This window comes from Balaenoptera acutorostrata, chromosome 19, assembly GCF_949987535.1.
Source record: "Balaenoptera acutorostrata chromosome 19, mBalAcu1.1, whole genome shotgun sequence".
Classification (NCBI taxonomy): domain Eukaryota; kingdom Metazoa; phylum Chordata; class Mammalia; order Artiodactyla; family Balaenopteridae; genus Balaenoptera; species Balaenoptera acutorostrata.
Genome location: NC_080082.1, coordinates 28,981,918 through 28,999,199, shown reverse-complemented (window position 1 = coordinate 28,999,199; position 17,282 = coordinate 28,981,918). Strand labels below are relative to the sequence as shown.

Below are 17,282 nucleotides of genomic sequence, written 5' to 3'. Positions count from 1 at the left end.
CCCTCATCTATGAAATAGGGCTAATGTTATTACCCACCTCACAGGTACACATCAGGTAGCCTGGTATATAGTCTAAGTGCTCAGTAAATGTTAGATATTGGAATTATTCAAGTGGGAGAACAGAACTTGGTGCCCAGGTCTGCATGCACAAGAGGCTGCATGGGTGCTGTCATTCTGTGTGACCATTGCTGGTTGTTTGAGACCATAGGAAATCTCCAAAAACCAATCCTAGCTCCTGAACGTACAGAGAGGGTTCTTGTAGTTAAAATGTACTTGTGGATTATTTCAGTGACTCTGGGAGAAGACAGATATGTTTAAATATCTGTCATGACTCATTACCCCAAGATTTTCAGCAGAAAATGTACCAGAAAAATTCATTTGACAAGTGAATACTACTTCTACCCCCTCATGTTTTTAAGCTGTGATATTGGCTAGGGAAGGGTCATTTTAAAAATAATTGCTCGTAGCTCTTACTCTGTACCAAGCAGCCCCTGTGTTTTTAACCATCCTCTCTGCAACCTCACTAAGCTGCCTGCCCCTGCCAACTGCTGGCTTCTGAGACCCTAATGACAAAGGTCCTTAGAAAGAGAGCAGTAAATAAACCACTAGTTTTGAGATTTTCAACCTCTCTTTTAACTTGCTGTTGAAGCCAAGTGGCCTGTGTTAGTTTCCTAGGGCTGCCATAACAAAATAACACAGACTAGTGGCTTAAACGACAAAAATTTATTTTCTCAATGTTCTAGAGGCTAGAAGTCCAAGATCAAGGTGCCAGCAGGTTTGGTTTCCTCTGAGGCCGCCCTCCATGGCTTGTGGGTGGCCGCCTTCTTGCTGTGTCCTCACAAGGTCTTTCCTATGCGTGCGCACCCCTGGAGTCTCTGCACTTCCAAATTTCCTCTTCTTATAAGGACATCAATCAGACCGGATTAGGGCCTACCCTACCATCCTCATTTTAGCTTAAAGACCTCTTTAAAGACCCTCTCTCCATATACAGTCACATTCTGGGTGTTCAACATAGGAATTTGGTAGGGGACGCACTCAGTCCATAACATGGCCTTTCCACAGGGCAGCCACTCAGCTCCCACAAGACTGCAGCTATGACAGGGAATGGCTGCCTCTTATCAAATGTGAGGAGAAGAAACTTCGTTGCTCAACCAACCCACTGAGGCTGCTCCTTACACATGGACCCCTGCGGGCTGAAAGGGTTCCTGCTCTTGCCAGCCTCCCCTCTGAAAGGCGGGTGCCTGGGCCCTCGGGGAGACCAGTTTCCCTTCAGATGACCTGCTATGCTCACAGAGGGGGCACCTGCTTCTTTCCACCGAAGGAGTTTCCTGAGATCCTCGGGGGCTCCAACAAGTCCCTCGCCCTGCAGTTGATACACTCAATCCTGGTAAGTGAGCCTGACTCTCCAAGATCCATTCATTTCACAAACCTCCTTGGGTCACACACAGGGGTAGCACTGGGGGTACAGATCTTCCTCATTCATTCATTTAGTAGATCTTTACTAAGCAGAGTTCTGCAATCCCTTATCCACAATCTCAACATCCAAATCGCGCTGACAACCCAAAGGCTTCTTGTGACCTACATGGCAGCCAAAATTGACCTAGACTGATATGTAGCCATTGGTCTTTATTGTTGCTATACGTTCATTCACTTTATCCCACCATATGTTTCTCTTTGGGCATATTAATATGGGGTCTGGGGTGCTGCCCCGCCCCCCCCACCCCTGAACATATCACATAATATGTAGCATATGTACTGAATTATCTGTCTACGAACGGAAAAGTTCTGAATTCTGAAAACCACTGGGACTAGGGACCCATATTCACTACGTACCTACATACCAGCCAGGCACTGTACTAGGTTCTAGCAGTACCGAGGACCATTACTCACTCACTCCCTGCACTAGGGATTTGGAGATATAGTTATCCTAGACACTAGGATATAGAGATGGATTTCTTTCCTTCCTTCCTTTCTTCTTTCCATAAACATTTATTCAGTGTGCATTTTGTGGCAGATTCATTTCATTCATTTTTTATTGAACAAATGTTTCTTATGCGTCCACATGCCCCAGAACTTCCCGAGGCACTGGGTGCAGTGATAAGCAGGCACTCCCCCTGCACTTGAGGGACTTAGAGACTGTTGCGGTGGACGGACATGACCGGGCACTTTGGTACAGTGCTGTACACACCAGAGCAGAGATGTGTTCGAGGCCCTGTGGTGCCCGCAGGAGGGAGCAGGTGGCTTCCTCGGGGAGGAAGGCTTTGGAGGATGAATTAAGTTTGTCTGGTTAATGGAGGAGCAGGACTGAGGGGAGCCGGAGGGGCTGAGAGGACCAATTAGGAGCAGAGAAGCGTAAAGAGATCAGTGGAAGAGGTTGGCTGCAGCAGGGGAGGATGCTGGCAGCTGTTTCATGCTATGGAAGGAATATAAAGTTTATTCTGGGGACTGGGAACAGAAAAAGAGAAGCATGCTTTGACTTCCACTTTAGAAATAGCCCTGTGGCTGCAGAGTGGCCCAGACTGAAGGCAAGGGATCCATCAGGTCCTAAGGCTTAGAGGGGATGTTTCGTGAGTCTTGGTTGTCTGGTGATGAGAGTTGGGATGAAGGTTTCAGATATTTAAAATATGTTGGACAGAAGAATTTCTCAGGCTGGATTGGAGATGGCCTCATGGAGGAGGAGGCCGTTGATCTGGGCCCTAGCGAAGCGGAACATTTGAGCAGGAGGGCATTTCAAGAGGAGAAGGTATCTTGAGCTAGGTCCCAGCGGGTGGGAAGTAGGTGTGTGGGAAGCTGCAGGAGGCCCGGAAGGGCACGCAGTCTCTCTTCCTCCCAGTAGCAAGGCAGGAAGTACTTTCCAAATGGTAAGTAGTTTTCTCATGCAGAAGCCATAATTTTGCTCCAGAACCCTAGGGGTCTGCACTGTGACTGCCCAGCTGGGGCTCGCCAGAGGCTCCACATGGCATATGTACCCCCCTTGGATACCTCAAGCACCGAGGTGTCTGCTGGTCCTATGGACCACGCAGGAGAACTTGCACCAGAACCTGGACCTGCTGCAGAGCCCTTACTTGCTCTGGGCCTGATTAAAAGCAGTTGGCCTTCAGAGGACCCAGTGAATGTGTCCAAGCAGCATTCCCTGGCGTGGTATACGCTGCCTCCAAATCCCAAAGAAACCTATGAAGGGCTGTGCCTCTGTCTTAGTGTTAGGGGGTTGAGGTGCAGTAACTTCTCCCAGTGTTCCCCAGAGCACCAGACTCCCACGAACATCACCAGTGTGGCAGACCTTGAACCTTTATGATGTTTCCCTTCCATCCTCTGGCATTTGTGCTGGGGCCACACTGAAGGACTGAAGACTGGGAGGCAGCCTGGTGTCAGGTCAAAAAAGCATGGGATGCTCTGTTAAAGGACTTGGCAATGGGTTTCAGAGGGAACTGACAGAACTGAAGGCCTGCTCTGTGCCAGGCAGCATGCTTTTCTTTTTGTATCTTGTGTGAACCTCTGAACAACAATTGTTGTTGAACAACAACAATAAATAAACAACAATTTTTTTTTTTTAATAGAAGAGGTAACTCCAAGAGACCAACTCGCTTAGATCAAAGAGCAAAGGTCTGGAGACAGTGCTGGTACCAGGAGCAAGGCCAGCCTCAGGAGTGTGCAACCTGTGTAGTTCAAAGGGCCTCAGGCTTAGAAGAGTCCTATACTTGGTTGAATGTTCTGTTGTCACTATCTTAAAATTCTTAGAGTTTTTGAATGAGGACCTCACATTTTTCACTTTGCACTGGGCCGCACGAACAACGTAGCCAGATCTGCCCAGGGGTGGCTGTTTCTGAAATATTTCAGAGAGGCGTGCATACTGTGATTAGAGCATGGGATTTGGATGCAGATAGACTTGTGAAGGAATCATGGTTCCACCACTTTGGACAAACCATTTAACCTCTCTAAACCTCAGTTCCCTCACCTGTCAAATGGGGCTGATTTTGATACTTGCATCGTAGGGTCACTGTGTGGATTAAATGAGACAATGCATGTAAAGCACTCAGAATTTTGCCTGCACAGGCAATGTTTGACTGTTGTTGCTGTGTGTTGGCTATTGCTGTTGACCTAGATCTCTTGCAACCATGATGTTTTACAGCACATCCCTGTCCAGTATTTATACCTTGTGGCTAATGAATATTTCTACAACAAGCACTCTCTGATTGATACACGAGATCGCTTCCTGGATTTGCTTGGAGATGTGTTCTTTGTGATCCCTGGGCTGGTCACAGCTCAATATCACAGAGGTGAGTCTCCTAGCACCGCTCCTCCTGCAAGGCTGGTGGCTGCAGGGATCCCTGTCGCCTGCTGACTGTCCACCTGCTCTGCCCTTCTTTTGTTTTGTTTATGGTTTGCTGAGAGGGGGTTCCCAAGGCTGTCTGGGATATAGCCCTGCATGCTGACCTTAGCAGTTCCCCTGCCTTTCAGAGTTCAGGAATGTTGATCAGTCCTTGTTGTTTATATTCCTTCCCCTTCTTCAGGACCATGTAGAAAAGTTCTACCCCTCCATATTTTCTGGGGCCTGGCCCCCACTTTCCTTCCTCTTCGGAAGTGTCTTCCCAAAGATCTTAACTAGAAGGAGTAGTGGAGCAATCAGAAAGAGAAGATTACTCGTGGGGAAGCAAACCTGCCCTTCTTTCTTTTTAAAAAATTTTTATTTTTATTTATTTTTTAAATTGAAGTATAGTTGATTTACAAAGTTGTGCGAATTTCTGCTGTACAGCAAAGTGATTCAGATATATATATGTGTATATATATATTCTTTTTAATATTCTCTTCCATTATGGTTTGTCACAGGATATTGAATATACTTCCCTGTGCTATACAGTAGGCCCTTGTTGTTTATCCATTCTGTATATAATAGTTTGCATCTGCTAACCCCAAACTCCCACTCTATCCCTCCCCACCCCCCTCCCACTTGGCAACCACATGTCTATTCTCTATGTCTGAGTCTGTTTGTTTCATAGATAAGTTCATTTGTTATCATATTTTAGACACCACATATAAGCGGAATCTCATATGGTATTTGTCTTTCTCTTTCTGACTTTCTTCACTTAGTATGATAATTTCTAGGTCCATTCATGTTGCTGCAAATGGCATTATTTCATTCTTTTTATGGCTGAGTAGTATTTATATATTTATATATATACACACCCCACATCTTGTTTATCCATTCATCTGTCGATGGACATTTAGCTTGTTTCCATGTTTTGGCTATTGTGAATAGTGCTGCTGTGAACATAGGGGTGCATGTATCTTTTTGAATTATAGCTTTGTCCAGATATATGCCCAGGTGTGGGATTGCTGGATCATATGCCAACTTTATTTTTAGTTTTTTGAGGAAATTCCATACTGTTTTCCATAGTGGCTGCACCAATTTATATTCTCACCAACAGTGTAGGAGGGTTCCCTTTTCTCCACACCCTTTCCAGCATTTGTTATTTGTAGACTTTTTAATGATGACCATTCTGACCGATGTGAAATGGTATCCCATTGTAGTTTTGATTTGCATTTCTCTAATAATTAGTGATGCTGAGCATCTTTTCATGTGCTTGTTGGCCATGCGTATGTCTTCTTTGGAGAAATGTCTATTTGGGTCTTCTGCCCATTTTGTGGTTGGGTTGGGTTTTTTTTGTTGTTGTTGTTGAGTTATATGAACTGTTTGTTTATTTTGGAAATTAAGCCCTTGTCAGTCGCATCATTTGCAAACATTTTTCTCCAAGTCCGTAGGTTGTCTTTTTGTTTTGTTTATGGTTTCCTTTGCTGTACAAAAGCTTGTAAGTTTGATTAGGTCCCATTCATTTATTTCCATTCCCTTGGGAGACTGACCTAAGAAAACATTGTTTCAATTTATGTCAGAGAATGTTTTGCCTATGTTGTCTTCTAGAAGTTTTATGGTGTCATGTCTTATATTTAAATCTTTAAGCCATTTTGAGTTCATTTTTGTGTATGGTGTGAGGGTGTGTTCTAACTTCTTTGATTTACGTGTGGCTGTCCAGCTTTCTCAATGCCACTTGCTGAAGAGACTGTCTTTTCTTCATTGTATATTCTTGCCTCCTTTGTCAAAGATTAACTGACCATAGGTGTGTGAGTGTATTTCTGAAACCTGCCCTTCTTTCCTTTCTCCCTTCCTTCCTTCCTTCCTTCCTTCCCTCCCTCCTTCCTTCTTGCTTTCTCTCTCTTTCCTTCTTTCTTTCTCCCTTTCTCTTTCTTTCTTTCTTCCTTCCTTCCTCCCTCCCTCCCTCCCTCCTTTCCTTCTTTCTTTCTTTCTTTCTCTCTCTCTCTCTTTCCTCTTCCCTTTATTCCATCCCCCTTTCCTTTCCTTTTCACAGATATTTTTTATCAAGGGCCTGCCATATGCCTGATACTATTCTAGGCCCTGGAGACATAGCAGTGAACAAAACAAAGACCCTGCAACCATGAAACTCACATTCTAATCAGGAAGACTGAAAACAAATAAACTAGTAAATATAGAGTACCTACTTGTTAGATGGTAATAAGTGCTATACAGTAAAATAAAGCAGGGTAGTGGATAGTAGTGACAGGGTGCTGTGGGAGGATACTGTATTATAAGGTCTATTAAACTGACAGGTAACAACCAACTCTTAAATTTGGCAGCTTGAAGGTCACTGGTAACCTTGAGAGGAAACATTTTGATGAAATGATGGAGGTAAAAGTCTGATTAAAATGGATTCAAGATAAAATGGGCAAACTGATCTCTATACTCAATACAATCCCAATCTCAATGAAAATCTCAGCAGTGGTTTTGGAAAAGTGAAAAAGCAGATTCTAAAACTTTATCTGGAAACGTAGGGGTAGAGAAAACAATTTTGAAAAAGAATTACAAAGTGGAGGACTTACAGGTCACCTGATTTCAAGACTTATCTTTGAGCTATAATAATTAAGAAAGACTGCTATTGGCTGAAGGATAGACAAATAGAACAGAGTGGACAGTCCATAAGATGGACAGTTAATCAGTTTTCAACAAGGCACTTAGATAATTCAGTGGGCAAAGGAAATTATGTTCAACAAATGGAGCTGAAATAAATGGATATCTTAACATAAAAAGTGAACCTCAACTCCCTAACTCACATCATACACAAAACTTAGTTTGAGACAAATTGTAGATACAAATGTAAAAGGTTTTATTGTATTTTAGTAAAATTTTTGCTTATCAAAATACACTGTTAACAACATCAGCAGGAATGGTGGAGTAGGGAACTTGCAAAGACTGTCCCACCACAAAAGCAGTGGATAAACTGGCAAGGACCGTCAGAATCAACTTTATCAGAACTCTGGAAACAAATTGAGAATTTACAGCAAGCAAGGGAACATTTCATCAAGACATAACCTTAAGTTTCAGTTAAAGAACTTCGTGGCATTTTAACTTACTCTGCACCATCGCTTGTACCCAGCTAGGTGGTGGTCTTGAAGACAACAGCCCACACTTACAGTATAGATTCCTAGTACTAGAGGGAGAAGAATGGGCCTTATTCTCAATGAATTGTGGTTGCTTGTTTTGACCTGTGTGGTGGCTCCCTAAACACCTAAGCTCAAAAGGCTTGGTTTTTGTTTTGCCAAACTCAGAACTCTCTCAGGGGCTGAAGCAGCTACCTGATGGGCATCTTTCATAAACATCTGCAGGTGCCACTAGGGTCCAGGGATAACAATTCGGAACAAATAATAGACAAGAAGAAAGACTGGGCAATGAGATACTTTGGAGAATAAAGGCTTGAAAAGCCCCCTCATGTTCCTGAGAATCTAGAAAGCCATGTATATGTCCATAGTGGAGAGCATGCTCAGAAAAGGCCTGAGAAGGCCTTAAGCTCTCACATCTGGCTGACCCTCAGGCTCTGCTCAAAGAGAACATGAATGCTAAAGGAACCTAATAGAAATTCTGGCATTTAAAATACAATAACTAAAAATTCACTAGAGGGGAACAGTGGTAGATTTGAGCATAGAGAAGAAAGAATCAGAGAAGTTAAAGATAAATCGATTGGGATTACCCAGTGTGAGTATCAGAAAGAAAAAGGAATAAAACAATAATAATAGATAACCTAATGACCTGTGGGATGCCACCAAGCATTCCAACATATGCATAATAGGAGTTCCAGAAGGAGAGGAGAGAGAAAAGAGACAAAAATAATATTTGAAGAAATAATGATCAAAATGCCCCATATTTGATAAGAGACATGAATATACCCTGCCAAGAAGTTCAGTGAATCCTAAGTAGGAGAAACTCAAAGAGAACCCACACAGACATGTTATAATCAAACAATAAAAAGCCAAAGACAAAGAGTTTTTTTTTTTTAATTTTTGGCTGCGTTGGTCTTTTTTGCTGCACACAGGCTTTCTCTAGTTGTGGCGAATGGGGGCTACTCTTCGTTGTGGTGCATGGGCTTCTTATTGTGGTGGCTTCTCTTGTTGTGGAGCACAGGCTGTATGCATGTGGGCTTCAGTAATTGTGGCATGCAGGCTCAATAGTTGTGGCTCGCAGGCTGTACAGCTCAGGCTCAGTAGTTGTGGCGCACAGGCTTAGTTGCTCCACTGAATGTGGGATCTTCCCAGACCAGGGCTCGAACCCGTGTCCCCTGCATTGGCAGGCAGATTCTTAACCACTGCACCACCAGGGAAGTCCCAAAGAGAAATTCTTGAAAGCAGTAAGAGAGAGGAGACTAATAATGTACAAAGTCTCTTCAATAAGACTAACAAGTGATTTCTCATCAGAAACCATGGAAGCCAGAAGGCATTAGAACGACATATTTAAGGTGCTTAAAGGAAAAAAACCCTGTCAAAAAAGAATTCTACATCAATCAAAACTATAATTCAAAAATGAAGGGGAAATCAAGATATTCCCAGATAAACAAAAAATAAGGGAGTTTGCTACTAGTAAACCTTCCTGAGAAGAAATGCTAAAGGGTGTCCTTAAGGCTAAAACAAAAGGACACTAGACATTATCTCAAATCCGCAATAAGAAAAAAGAACATCATTAAAGGTAACCACTTTACTTATGCTATGTTTACTTATAATATAAAAGAAAGTATTAATGTATTTATTATTTCTAACTTCTCTTTTTTTCCCATATGATTTAAAAGACAACTGCATAAAACAGTAACTATAAATCTGTTACTGACCCACAATGCACAAAGATGAAATTTGTAAAAATAACAACATAAAGGGTGCAAAGCTATATAGGGGGAAGTTTTTGTATCCTACTGAAACTAAGTTGGCATTAATTTGAAATAGATTATTAATTGTTAACTGTAATATCCAGGATAACCACTTAAAATAACTTAAAAATATGTAGTAAAAAGAAACAGTAAGGAAATCAAAATGGTACACCAGAAAATATTTATCTAACATAAAAGAAGGCAGTAATAGAGGAATTGAAAAACAAAAAGTATATAAGACAAATAAAGATAGGAAACAATTAGCAAATGGCAAAAATAAGTCCTTCCTTATTTGTTATTACATCAAATGTAAATGGTTAAGATCTCAGAAGGCAGAGATTACAGAACGAAGGGATTAAAAAAAGTAATCCAACTATATGCTTTCTACAAGACACTCACTTTAGAATCAAAGAAACAAATAGGTTGGAAGTGAAAGGATGGCAAAAGATACATTCCATGCAAACAGTAACCAAAAGAGAGTTGTAGTGGCAATACTTAAATCAGACAAAATAGACTTTAAGACTAAATAGTTACAGAGAAATTGTTACAGGCTAAAAGAGACAGAGAAGCACATTATATAAGCATAAAATAGTGAATCCATCAAGAAGATATAGCAATTAAAAACCCAGATGTACCTTACAACAGAGCCCCAAAATATATGAAGCAAAAAATGACAGAATCAAAGGGAGAAACAGACAGTTTTACATTAATAGTTGGAGACTTCAACCCCACTTTCAATACTAGAACAACTATACAAAAGATAGACAAGGAAATAGAAAACTTGAACAATACTATAAACCAACTACATCAAACAGAAACATAAAGAACACTTCACCTAACAACAGCAGATTGCATATTCTTCTCAAGTACACATGGAACATCCTCAACTATAGACCATATACTGGACCACAAAACAAGTCTCAGTAACTTTTAAAAAGATGTAAATCATACAGAGTATCTTTTCCAACCACAGTGGAATGAAGTTAGAAATCAATAATGAAATGAAATCCGGAAAATTCACAAATATTTATAAATTAAATGGCACTTTTTTATAGTTTAGAAAATTGTGGCAAAATATGCATAACAAAAATTTTACCATTTTAATAATTTTTAAGTGTACAGTTCAGTGGAATTAAAGTTCATTCACATTATTGTGCAACCATACCACTGTCCATCTCCAGAACATTTTCATCATCCCAAATTGAAACTCTGTACCCATTAAAAAATAACTCCCCACTCCTTCTGTCTCTATGAATTTGACTGTTCTAGGCACTTCATATAAGTTGAATCGTATAATATTTGTCCTTCTGTATCTGGCTTAATCCACTTAGTGTAATGCCTTTAAAGTTCATCCATGTCATATCATGTATCAATTTCATTCTTTTCTAAGACTGAATAATATTCTGTTGTATGTATATAACACATTTTGTTTATCCATTCGGCCATCAATGGACATTTGGGTTGTTTCCACCTTTGGTTGTTGTGAATAATGCTTCCATGAACATTGGTATACAAATATCTGTTCAAGTTGCTGCTTTCAGTTCTTGGGGTGCATACCCAGAGGTGTAATTGCTGGATCATATGGTTATTCTATGTTTAATTTTTTGAGGAACTGTCCTATTGCTTTCCACAGTGGCTGCACCATTTTACATTGTGTATTTATAATGCACAGGGTTCCAAGTTTTCCACATTTTTACCAACACTTGTTATTATCATTTTTAAGTAATAGCCATTCTAATAGGTGTGAAATGGTATCTTATTGTGGTTATGATTTGCATTTCCCTAATAATTAGTGATGTTGTTGATATCGAATATCTTTTCATGTGCTTATTACCCATTTGTGTATATTCTTTGGAGAAATGTTTATTAAGTTCTTTGCCTATTTTTGAATTTAGCTGGTTTTTGTTGTTGTTGCTGAGTTTTAGGAGTTCTTTACATATTCTAGATATATTAATCTTTTATCAGATAAATGGTTTGCAAACATTTTCTCCCATTCTGTGGATTGCCTTATTATTTTGTTGATAGTGTGCTTTGCTACAAAATAGTTTTTAAACAACAAACTCTTAAATAATCAATAGGTCAAAGGAGAAATCACAGGGAAAATCAGAACATACTTTGAGATGAATGAAAACAAAACCACAAGATACTGAAACTTATGGGGCATGGTGAAAGCAGTGCTTAGAGAGAAATTTATAGCTGTAAGTGCATACATTAAAAAGAAAAAAAGATCTCAAATCAATAACCCAACCTTCCACTTTAAGGAACTAGAAAAATAAGAGCAAAGTAAATCCAAAGCAACCAGAAGGAAGAATATAATAAAGATTAGAGCAGAGATAAATGAAATAGAGTATAAAATCAATAGAGAGAATGGATGAATATAAAATTTGGTTCTTTGAAAAACAACAGAGACTTCCCTGGGGGCGCAGTGTTTAAGAATCCGCCTGCCAATGCAGGGGACACAGGTTTGATCCCTGGTCCAGGAAGATCCCACGTGCCGTGGAGCAGCTAAGCCCGTGTGCCACAACTGCTGAGCCTGCTCTCTAGAGCCTGTGAGCCACAACTACTGAAGCCTGCACACCTAGAGCCCATGCTCTGCAATGAGAAGCCACCGCAATGAGAAGCCCACACACCTCAACGAAGAGTAGCCCTCGCTCGCTGCCACAACTAGAGAAAGCCTGAGCACAACAACGAAGACCCAACGCGACCAAAGATAAAAGTAAATTAATTAATTAAAAAATAAAAATAAAAGAGTGTTTATTGAAAGAAAAGTAAAAGAAAAACAACAAAATTGACAAACTTTTAATCAGACTGACCAAGAAAGAAAGAAGACTCAAATTAGAAATGAAAGTGGGTGCATTACTACAGACATTACAGAAATAAAAAGGATTATTATGAACAGGTGTATGGCAACAAATTAGGTAGATGAAATTGAGAAATTCCTAGAAACACAAAAACTACAAAAACCAATTCAAGAAGAAATAGAAAATCTGAATATACCTATGACAAAAGAAATTATTGAATCAGTAAGCAAAAACCTACCAACAAAGGAAATCCCAGGACCAGTTGTCTTCACTGGTGAATTCTAGCAAACATTTAAAGAAGAATTAAAACCAGTCCTTCTCAACCCTTTCAAAAAAGTGAAAGAGGAAGGAATACTTCGTAACTCGTCCTATGAGACCAGTAGTACCCTGATAGTAAAGCCAGACAAAGACATCACAAGAAGAGAAAACTATAGACCAATATCCCATATGAGCCTAGTTGCAAAAATCCTCAACAAAATCCTAGCAACTGAATCTAGCATATTAAAAGGATTGTATACCATAATCAATTGGGATTTATCCCAGGAATATAAGCATGGTTCAATATATGAAAACCAATCAATATAATATACCTTATTAATAGAATACAGGAAAAAACACACAATTATCTTATTAGATGCAGAAAAAGCATTTGACAAAATTCAACACACATTCATGATGAAGACACGCAACAAACTAAGAATACACAGGACCTTGTTCAAACTGACAAAGGACTTATGTGAAAAACCCACAGCTGATATCTTACTTAATGGTGAAAGACTGAAATCTTTCCCTAAGATCAGGAACAAGATAAAGATGTTTCCTCCCACCATTTCTATTCAAGTTCTAGCGAGGACAAATTAAAAGGAATCTAAATTGGAAAGAAAGAAACAAAACTGTCTCTATTCACAGATGGCATGATATTATGTGTAGAAAATTCTAAAGAATCCACAAAAAACCATGAGAGTTAATAAATTCAACAAAGTTTCAGGATACAAGATCAGCATACAAAAGTCGGTTTTATTTCTACACACTAGCAGTGAACAATCAAAAAATGAATTTAAGAAAACAACTTCATTTAGAATAGCAACAAAAAGAATAAATTACTTAGAAATTAATATAACCAAGGAGGTACAAGATATGTGCACTGAAAACTATAAAACATTGCTGAAAGAAATGAAAGAATAAATGGTTTGGAAGATTTAGATTTAAGATGGCAATACTCCCAAATTTAATGCAACTCCTATCAAAATTCTGACTTCCTTTTTTGCAGAAATGGACAAGCTGATCCTAAAATTCATATGGAATTTCAGGGGACCCAGAATAGCCAAAATAATCTTGAAAAAGAACAAACCTGGAAGACTCATATTTACTGATTTTAAAACTCACTTACTACAAGCCAATGGTAATCAAGGTGGTGTGCTACTGGCATAAGAATAGACAAACAGATCAATGTCCAGAAATAAACCTATACCTATCTATGGTCAATTGATTTACACAAGGCTGCCAAGACTATTCAATGGGGAAAAAATAGTCTTTTCAACAAATTGTGCTGCGACAACTGAGTAACACATGGAAAAGAATGAAATTGAACCCTACCCTCACACCATATTCAAAAATTAACTCAAAATGGTTATTTGTAGTGAGGTGGATGGACCTAGAGACTGTCATAAAGAGTGAAGTTAAGTCAGAAAGAGAAAAACAAATACCGTATGCTAACACATATATATGGAATCTAAAAAAAAAATGGTCTGAAGAACCTAGGGGCAGGACAGGAATAAGGACACAGACATAGAGAATGGACTTGAGGACATGGGGAGGGGGTAGGGTAAGCTGGGACGAAGTGAGAGTGTGGCATGGACTTATATATACTACCAAATGTAAAATAGATAGCTAGTGGGAAGCAGCCGCATAGCACAGGGAGATCAGCTCGGTGCTTTGTGACCACCTAGAGAGGTGGGATAGGGAAGTTGGGAGGGAGACGCAAGAGGAAGGAGATATGGGGATATATGTATATGTTAGCTGATTCACTTTGTTATAAAGCAGAAATTAACACACCATTGTAAAACACGAGCTTGGGATGAGTTGGGGAGAAGATGAGAATCTCCACTGTTAGCACGAAGCCTCACCAACCGCAACACTATGCAGGGGATGGGAGGACTGGCAGGGTGGTTTACAGACACAAGCTTTCCCTGGAGAATGTCTCCACTCGTAGTTTCAGAAAAAGGGGCCATGAAAAAGAGGGGCCAACATTTGCTTGATGAGTGTTTTTCTCTGGACTAAAGCCTATAGGGGTGGGCACTTGGGGGCACTCATGCAATCTGATTTTTTTGGGGAAAAAAAAAAAACAAACCACTTACTTCCTTCTCTTTGACACCTGGTCTCACCTTCCCTGCCCTTCCCAGAGCTCCCGTGAGGCTACCACCCAGGGCTTTCAAAAGCAAGAACCACATTTTTCATAATTGCAGCTGAAAGTGGTCTGGATCCAGGTGATCTAATGTAAATGCTTGTGAACTGTTTCTGGTGAGGTTAGCTCATTTATTCCTGAATTCATGACCTGTTCAGTGCCTAAAATAATAAGCCAATCAGATGAGGTTATCAAAATTTTAAAAACCATAGGAACTACATACAGGAGTTATGACTAAACTATTTAGTTAAAAAATTGCACAATATAGGCTCTTAACCAGTTCATGCTAACCTTTCCGTGAAAAGGACAGAACCTCTCCTTTAGAGTGTGTCTGTGCAGTGTGGTTTGTTCATTGTTTTATTTATTCTTTCTTATCTTATAATGCCAATAATAACAGAACTACCTCCTAGGTTGTCATAAGAATTAAATGAAACAATTCTCATAAATCATATGGTGAGTGCTTAAGAAATATTACTATTATTATTACTCAGTAACCATCACTGAACCTGTACTATGTGACGGGCACATGGACTCTCAAAAATGGAAAAAATGAACAACATATGTATGTATCAAAGGGTTAAATTCCTTGATATCTAAAGAGCTCATAAAATCAATGAGAAAAACACAACCCAGTCAAAAACTGGGTAACAGATATAAATAGTTTATGGAAAGGGAAACATGTGGCTTTTAAACATAAAAATCCATTCAACCTCGCTCATAGCAAAGAGGATTAAAAACTAACCTTGACCAAGGACTCATTTTTCATAGATCAAGGTTGGGAAGAACATTTTACATAATGTATTTGAGCAGGTGGGGGAAAATTGACAACTTCATATGTCAATGGAAAACTCTATCAAAATTTAAAATGCATGGGGCTTCCCTGGTGGCGCAATGGTTGAGAATCTGCCTGCCAATGCAGGGGACACGGGTTCGAGCCCTGGTCTGGGAAGATCCCACATGCCGCAGAGCAACTGGGCCCATGAGCCACAATTACTGAGCCTGCGCGTCTGGAGCTTGTGCTCCGCAACAAGAGAGGCCGCGATAGTGAGAGGCCCGCACACCGCGATGAAGAGTGGCCCCCGCTTGCCACAACTGGAGAAAGCTCTTGCACAGAAACGAAGACTCAACATAGCCATAAATAAACAAATTAATTAATTAATTAAAAATTTTTTTAAATGCATGTAGTTTTTAGCCCAGCAATTCAACTTCTGGGATTTTTTGTGCAATTATACTTCCACATGTGCAAAAATATACACACACACACACACACACTAAAACATTGCTTTTACGAGCAAAAGATTGAAAAAAACGTCAAGACCCATCAATACAGTACTGGATACATGAATTATATATTTACATATATATATTTATGTATTATATATTTATAGAGCAACAAAGAACAGTAAATTGAAGGTTTATAGGCAGCAATATGGAACTAACTCCTGGATACAATTTTAGTGAAAGAGAAAGATGTATAATGTGTGTCCACTATAGCACCAAGTGTGTTAAAAGTGTCTGCTTAAACCCTCATGCACGTCTAGACTCCTTCGGAAGTGCGCTCAAGAATGTGATAACAATGGTTGCCTCTGAGGCTGGTAACTCGGTGACTAGAGGGAAGAGACAGGGAAAAACTTACTTTCATTAGATATACTTCCTGCATTTTGAATTTTGTGCTTTAAGCAGTGTTACATTTTCAAATAAAGAAGTACAATAATTGATTGATTGATCTAGAGAGAGAGGTGGTCTCTGTCCCCAAGGAACTTGCAGTCCCGTGGAAAGGGCAGGAAGAGCATTGGATGGTCAGGGAAGATGTGTGTTCAGCCTCCACCATTTGGAACCATGATTCCTCAGGCAAGTCAGTATCTGCAAATACACGATGAGTGCAGTGACTTGGTAGGCTGTTAAGGATGAAATGGGAGGAAAGGTGTGAAAGTGATTCATCCAATGTGAGGCCCCTTGGGCTTCTGGCGAATCATTGTGAGAGCGGGATTTTGTGCTTATCTCCTTCAGAAGGAGCTACAGAGGAAGAGAAACGGCTGAGCAGGAACATAATGAGATATTGGGCTAACTTTGCTCAGACTGGGTAAGTGAACCTCCCAGCTTCCTCCATAACCAGGTGTTTGAGGATGAAAAATCTCACCGGGTGTTTGAGGCTGAAAATCTCTCACTTCCAGGAATCCTAATGGGGAAGGCCTGCCCCTGTGGCCGGCCTATGGTCAGACTGAGGAATACTTACAGCTGGACTTGAACATGAGCGTGGGACAGAGACTGAAAGAGCTGGAGCTGGAGTTTTGCACGGACACCTTCCCCCTGATGATGTCCTCTTCCGGAACGCTCCTTGCTTCTCTTTCTTTCTTAACCTTCCTTTCTCTGCTCCTGCCTTTCATTTTCTCTTCTGCTCCTTGACAGGTTATCTTTGTGTGATTCTGTTTTTCCTTCTCCTTCTGCGGTTTCTCCCACAATCATTAGCTTCATCTGTGTTTAGCTACTTTATGGAATCAACTGCTTTAGCTGATGTTTTGGGAACTTGGGGATGATCCTTAAAGAATTATTTTCAACGTCAAAAAATGCAATTTGCCTTGGAAAGCTACCAGATTTGTTCAATAAATCGCAGGAGTGCTGGCCTATTAGTTGGCATCATAATGATCTTGTTACTCATATAAAATAAAATAAGAATGCAAAATATGTACAGGGAACAGAATTTAATTATGGGCTGAAAACTCTCCCCCTCTACCCCAGCATCCAAGATGAAGTGAACTTTCTAACATGTCTTGGTGTGTGTTACCTGAATTATGAGTCCTCCAACCCCCATCTAGGTGGGTTTTAGCCACGAACCAAGCATGGATGTCCTGAACATCACTGCCTTGAACTGGCTCT

The 17,282-nt window shown here is 40.1% G+C and overlaps 1 protein-coding gene across 1 annotated transcript in view; it reads left to right on the top strand.

The window, feature by feature from the left end:
• CES5A (carboxylesterase 5A) overlaps positions 1-16,811 on the top strand; it is a 30,122-nt gene extending 13,311 nt beyond the window's left edge. The window contains exons 9-13 of the mRNA XM_007167575.2: positions 760-765; positions 1,322-1,387; positions 4,130-4,277; positions 16,416-16,488; positions 16,580-16,811. Coding sequence (XP_007167637.2) covers positions 760-765; positions 1,322-1,387; positions 4,130-4,277; positions 16,416-16,488; positions 16,580-16,811 — 525 coding nt within the window. The remainder of the gene's footprint in view (positions 1-759; positions 766-1,321; positions 1,388-4,129; positions 4,278-16,415; positions 16,489-16,579) is intronic.
• Positions 16,812-17,282: the final 471 nt, after the last annotated feature.